The following is a 6,364-nucleotide window of genomic DNA, read 5'->3' on the forward strand; positions in this document are numbered from 1 at the left end:
GTCACAAAGATCGTGGTGGTACATAAAAAAAAAAAAACTCCTGTACGTGGTACGCGCCTCTCACCCAGCTGCACTGCATCGTCATGTTCGTTCAAATCACCCACGCACAGCAACAGTTTCGCCACCAGGCACCAGCAGCAGTAGTAGTAACATGTTTTTGACACATTGCGCACACATCACGCCCTACCTGATCCTGCACGTGCGACCCGCGAGGACACGCACGTACTACTACTACAGGTACAGTAATTTGCATTCGCGTATCCTTTTAAACAAAAATAAAACTACAACAAAACCAAAATTTTTCTTTTAGAAATACGGTACGAATGCAGACGCTACGTACTAACATATGGACACACTACCCTTATAAACGTATCCGAAAAATTAGGACGATATATATTAAGATTGACGAACGCATCACGGACACCTCGTTATCGACGAATACATCACGTATCCTGATAAAAATAATTAGTCCTAAATACAAGCATATGTGTCAAATCCAGAATTTAAACCCGGATAAGCTGGTTTTATCGTAAGAAATCTAATCGATTGAATTAAGCTCACTACTTCGTGAGGATGAAATTAAATTTAGCCCAAAACCAAACTCAAATCTGATATAGGAGTACTACCCTACAGTGGACGACGATTTGGAATCTTTTATCATAGTAGCGGTGATGCGCCAGATCGATCGATCGATGGCTCGATGGATCAATAATTCGATATTCCCAAGGACCCACTCGTCCTGTGAGCCCTTCTGTGGCTCGATCCCGATGACGTCATCGCCCAAAAGATCCTTTTCTCTGCTTTGCACCGGCATACTACAACTGCTGCTACAAGTCAAAGTGCAGCTCACGAGAGTGGCGCCAGGGTACAAAAGCCCACACGCTCCAATGGCCCAAAAAGAAAAAAAGAAAAGTACAGCTGCTAGTGCTAGTAAAAAGAAACTACTGCGTACGTACGTACTTACGTACGTACACGATGTGTGTATGTGTACGAAGGCTGCACTGTGCGTACGTACGTACGTACGCGTGCATGCATATACGTTAATCGACATGATCGTTGGAGGTTTTGGAGGTGTAGGGATGGCAAGTTTGGGTGCGCGCCGTCGTGGAAAGAGGCCAAAGGTGTTTGTATTTTTCACCGTCTTTTTTGCAGCGCTCCCATCACGTGCCAGGTAGTAGTAGACTAGTGCTCTCCATGCTGCTTAGTGCTTACCCACAGCTGCGATAACCCCTCTGATGGTATTTTCGGTGCAACAAAGAGTCTTCTATGATAAAACGTATTGTGTAGAGCGACGAATTTGAAACACACTCTCTATTCGAATTCATTGTAGTATATACCGCTGTGTAGAAAACCCACCATATAGAACCGAGGGAATACTCTCTATGTAAAAAAAACAATTTATCCTATATTTAGATTTTATCTATAGAAATTATTTTTTTCAACAGGAGGAGTACTTCATCCGTCCTTAAAAAAAAAACTATCCTCATACTAGAACGGGATACATTATAGTATAATGAATCTGGACACGTAGATTTATACAAATGAGTGTATAGATAACTGTTTTTTTTACATCGTTAATGATGGCAAGTGACCTCACATCTCGCAAGCCAACACAAATCACGAAGAGACGTTGAGATTATGGGTTTGCAGCTTTCACAGTGCAGCCACGGGACGTGGGAGTGGATATACTCCCCCCCTACCGTACTCCTATCTTTTTGAAACAGCCTCTTTTTTTGAATGGTGAGCTACTACAACTTTGGTTGTTCTCTCATGCTCTCACACACTTGGATGCTAGCTGCACCGCCATTTGTTTATTGCCATCATTTATGATTTCGTATTTCGATTTGGTTTGGTCGCATTTGGTTTGATTTGATTCTTTCCTAGGGATAGTTTTTTTTCCCCTTTATTTTTTAAAATTTTTTGTCTTGTATTGGACCCCCCCTCCCCTTCTTTTTATTTGAACCCCGCTCCTCCCTCCCGGGCGTTTCCCTCTCTTATTCAAACTTGACCCGTTTCGCCTTCTTGCTCAAGTGTTCGACCTGGTCTTGGAGCGCGGCGTGTCTCTCTCGCCGGCCGGAGTCGCGAATTCCGGCCATGGGCAAGGCGGCGAGGTGGTTCCGCAGCCTGTGGGGCGGCGGCGGCGGGAAGAAGGAGCAGGGGAGAGAACATGGGAGGACGGCCGCGGCGCCGCCCCCGCCGGACAGGAAGCGGTGGAGCTTCGCCAAGTCGTCGAGGGACTCGACGGAGGGGGAGGCGGCGGCGGCGGTGGGAGGGAATGCGGCGATCGCGAAGGCGGCCGAGGCGGCGTGGCTCAAGTCGATGTACAGCGACACCGAGAGGGAGCAGAGCAAGCACGCCATCGCGGTCGCCGCGGCGACCGCGGCTGCGGCGGACGCGGCCGTGGCGGCGGCACAGGCGGCCGTCGAGGTCGTCCGCCTCACCAGCCAGGGGCCACCCACCTCGTCGGTGTTCGTCTGCGGCGGCGTCTTGGATCCCCGTGGCCGCGCCGCCGCGGTCAAGATCCAGACAGCCTTCCGAGGATTCTTGGTGAGTGAGCCCCAACAACTTCCTCACTTCTTCCAAGAACAACAGTGTCTGCTTCTGTTCTTGATCTGTTCGTCTTCTTTGGCGACGTGCTCATTTCGATTTCATCCACTGTTCCAGTAGATTTCCTTTTCCAAAAAAAGCTCATAGATTAAGACATGATTAGATTTTTATTTTTGTTCTTGGTTCAGGCGAAGAAGGCGCTGCGAGCGCTCAAGGCGCTGGTGAAGCTGCAGGCGCTGGTGCGCGGCTACCTGGTGAGGCGGCAGGCGGCGGCGACGCTGCAGAGCATGCAGGCGCTCGTCCGCGCGCAGGCCGCCGTCCGCGCCGCGCGCTCGTCGCGCGGCGCCGCGCTGCCGCCGCTGCACCTCCACCACCACCCTCCCGTCCGGCCGCGCTATTCCCTGGTACGAGTACGACCACGATCGCTTGCGTGCGAAGCGGGCGAGCTTTTTTTTTAAAGGTGTTCGTCCGAGGCATGTTGGTTGCTGTGACACAATTCTTACCTCGGGGGTTTCTTGTGTTTGCAGCAAGAGCGGTATATGGACGACACGAGGAGCGAGCATGGCGTGGCGGCGTACAGCCGCCGCCTGTCGGCGAGCATCGAGTCGTCGTCGTACGGGTACGACCGGAGCCCCAAGATCGTGGAGATGGACACCGGGCGGCCCAAGTCGAGGTCGTCGTCGGTCAGGACGAGCCCTCCCGTGGTCGACGCCGGCGCCGCCGAGGAGTGGTACGCCAACTCGGTGTCGTCGCCGCTCCTCCCGTTCCACCAGCTCCCCGGCGCGCCGCCGCGGATATCGGCGCCGAGCGCACGCCACTTCCCGGAGTACGACTGGTGCCCGCTCGAGAAGCCCAGGCCGGCGACGGCGCAGAGCACGCCGCGGCTTGCGCACATGCCGGTGACGCCGACGAAGAGCGTCTGCGGCGGCGGCGGCTACGGCGCGTCGCCCAACTGCCGCGGCTACATGTCGAGCACGCAATCGTCGGAGGCGAAGGTGCGGTCCCAGAGCGCGCCGAAGCAGCGGCCGGAGCCGGGCGTCGCCGGCGGCACCGGCGGCGGCGCGCGGAAGAGGGTGCCGCTGAGCGAGGTGACCCTGGAGGCGAGGGCGAGCCTGAGCGGCGTGGGCATGCAGCGCTCGTGCAACCGTGTCCAGGAGGCGTTCAACTTCAAGACCGCCGTGCTCAGCCGCTTCGACCGCTCGTCGGAGCCGGCCGCCGAGAGGGACCGCGACCTCTTCTTGCAGAGGAGGTGGTGATCTGAACAGCGTTCGCCATTGCAAGAAGGAAGAGGACTACAAGAACTAGTTCTTCTTCTTCTTCTTAGTCTCTGTTTCTATGCGACATAGTAGCGATCGATCATGTTTGATCGATGGCAATGGCGATCGTGTGCTCCGCCATTGCCGTCGTCTCCGAGCTTGTTACTGACAAGTGACAGGCAAAGTGTACGTTGAGCTAGCTGGAGGGGAGATTACAAAAAAAAAAAATCCCACTTCTTTCCCCTCTGATTTAACAGTGCACTTGGATGTACATTCCCCTATCAATTCAAGGCCAGCAAATCAAATCCCGTTGTTTTTTTTTAAAAAACAAGTCCGGAAAGGTAACGGATTAAACGGCATTGACCAGCCAGGATTTGAATGGTAGAGGCCAGCAGTATGCTATACCCTATTTGGGGAGTTTACTGAGAGGCAGATGGTTGCTAGTAAGCTTTTAAGAATCTAGAAAAGTTGGGTTTCCAGTTTCTGACTTTTAGTTTATTTTTTAAATTTTACATCTACAATTTTTTAAAATCTGAACCAAAAAACTGTTTAGGGGAGCTTATAATTGTAAGAGAAGTTCATTTTCTAGCTTCTAATTTATTTTCTGGATTCTAATGCTATAATTTTTTAGAATTCAAACCAAAAGCCGTACCATTTAAGAGTGCTTCTGATTCTTAGAAAAGTTACAGCAGCTAGAAACTTCTTCAAACAAGCCCTATACGTCTCGTCACAGCAAGCGAGCTAGTCACTCATGGGACGAGACCACCATAGCCGACCACCACCAATCCACCATGGCCTTGGACCGACTCGAGGTTGCCATGCATGCATGTGACCGGGCGAGGTCGACGACGACCGACCGGGGAGGCTGTAGAGGCATGAGGGGGGCGTGCCTGCATGCGTTTGCCTCCCCGGGGAGCGGAAGAATTCCGATGCTGCACTGTGCCCTTTGCCTGCGCTCGTTTGGAGGCTTGCACTCATCCTGGATCGATCGATCGCTAGCTGCTTACAACTGTTTGGCATGTCGTGTGTTTTGAACTGGGTTGGGTACTTGCCGCTGCTGCCACTTGCCGTAGTTTGTTCCTCCCAGTTCCAGCTCAGGGGTACTGGTGATGTACATGTAGCTAGAGCTGTAGCTCTTACTTCCACCTTTTTACGATGTAAGTCATTCTAATATTTTCCATATTCATATTGATGTTAATGAATCTAGATAGATATAGGGTGCGTTCAGAAGAGCTGGCTGTGACAGCAGCGGCGCTGCAGCTACATTACTCAACAAGCAAGATTATGCTAGGAGAGCTGCAGCGCTGTAGCTGTGCAGCCACAGTCCAGCTGAACCGAACAGACCCATATATGTCTAGATTCATTAGCATTAATATGAATGTGGGAAATGCTAGAATGACTTACATTATGAAACGGATGAAGTAAATTTTAGTTCGAAGAGTTGGTTCTAGAGTACAGTTGTGAGTAACCTAATAGCAACTACACCTCTTTGATTCATTTTATCAAAACAGTCTAATTCACTCCACTCTCTTTTTGTAGATGTGGCTGAAACCGTTTGGTTGGGCATGACTCTGTCAAACCTGCTACTCTAATTAATTTTTCTTTTTTTTTCTTTCGGTTATAGAGACGAGGGGTTGTTTGGTTGGTACACAGTTTATCATGTTAATCCTTATTAGACGTGCCATTGTTTTTTTTAAGAACTTTTGATTCTTAAGCCGTTAACACCACATATGCAAAGTTTTATTCCTAAATTATTTTTTATCAATAATAAACGGTTATGGCTTATACTATGCTGAAGGAGTGAAGGCAACTGATGGGAAGTTGGGAGCCTCAAACTTCAACCACTTTACAGCACATGGCGAATGGGGACTCGGTAACTGCTTAACGGAACTGTGCTCACCGTACAAACCCAACGGATGGATCACTCGACGAGATTCCGATTTTTCACTGTTACAGCACACTCGCCGGCCGATCGAAACATTCAACTGGCTATTGGATCGAACCATTCAATTGGCTGTTCTTCCTATTTTCTAGTCCACCTCGCAGTGAAAAAAAGTCGGCAATCACCACACCCCCCATATCCTGGGTATAGAATTGAATGAATTGTAACGATGTCTCCAGCAGTATACGCAGGGATTGTCCCTTTTACTGCAGTAGGTCCAATGCATGGAAGATCTCCATGTAAACCAGATTGGATACTCGTAGTTAAGTTACTTCAGTCATGGACCATCCGGTTTATGGACACAGCAGAATCCAGCATGAGCCATGAAGAACTAGGTAATGGTTAATAATACTGCTCCCTCTGTTTTCAATTACTCTTTCTTAGGATTCAAATCTGTACACAAATATACATTACGATAGTACTAGTACAAAACAACCTGCAAATCAATCGCTTGCGTTTGGAAATGGATGAAGTAACTAATTAGATCGCTAATTATCAGAAAGGGTTCAATCTAATTATCAGTAAGAGTTTTTCTGAAACTCAGGATTGATAAAAAGGTAGAAATATAAAAATTGTTTGGATTGATGTCAAAACGTGCCCATACCAATCTTTTGGTAGT

General features: G+C 49.4%; 1 protein-coding gene across 1 annotated transcript; it reads left to right on the forward strand.

Annotated features, from left to right (window-relative positions):
* The first annotated feature begins 1,983 nt into the window (after positions 1-1,983).
* On the forward strand, positions 1,984-4,108 carry LOC4326777 (protein IQ-domain 26). The gene is made up of 3 exons (XM_015766534.3): positions 1,984-2,547; positions 2,736-2,951; positions 3,075-4,108. The coding sequence occupies exons 1-3, from the start codon at positions 2,095-2,097 to the stop codon at positions 3,801-3,803; spliced, it is 1,398 nt and encodes a 465-aa protein (XP_015622020.1). The 5' UTR covers positions 1,984-2,094; the 3' UTR covers positions 3,804-4,108.
* The last annotated feature ends 2,256 nt before the right edge of the window (positions 4,109-6,364 follow it).

Source organism: Oryza sativa, chromosome 1 (genome assembly GCF_034140825.1).
Source record: "Oryza sativa Japonica Group chromosome 1, ASM3414082v1".
Classification (NCBI taxonomy): domain Eukaryota; kingdom Viridiplantae; phylum Streptophyta; class Magnoliopsida; order Poales; family Poaceae; genus Oryza; species Oryza sativa.

Bases quoted from the DNA above. Each gene is read 5' to 3' on its own strand.
- LOC4326777 (XM_015766534.3), top strand. From the start codon at position 2,095: ATGGGCAAGGCGGCGAGGTGGTTCCGCAGCCTGTGGGGCGGCGGCGGC. The intron at 2,548-2,735 runs GTGAGTGAGCCC...TTCTTGGTTCAG, and splicing joins CAGCCTTCCGAGGATTCTTG to GCGAAGAAGGCGCTGCGAGC. The intron at 2,952-3,074 runs GTACGAGTACGA...TTGTGTTTGCAG, and splicing joins TCCGGCCGCGCTATTCCCTG to CAAGAGCGGTATATGGACGA.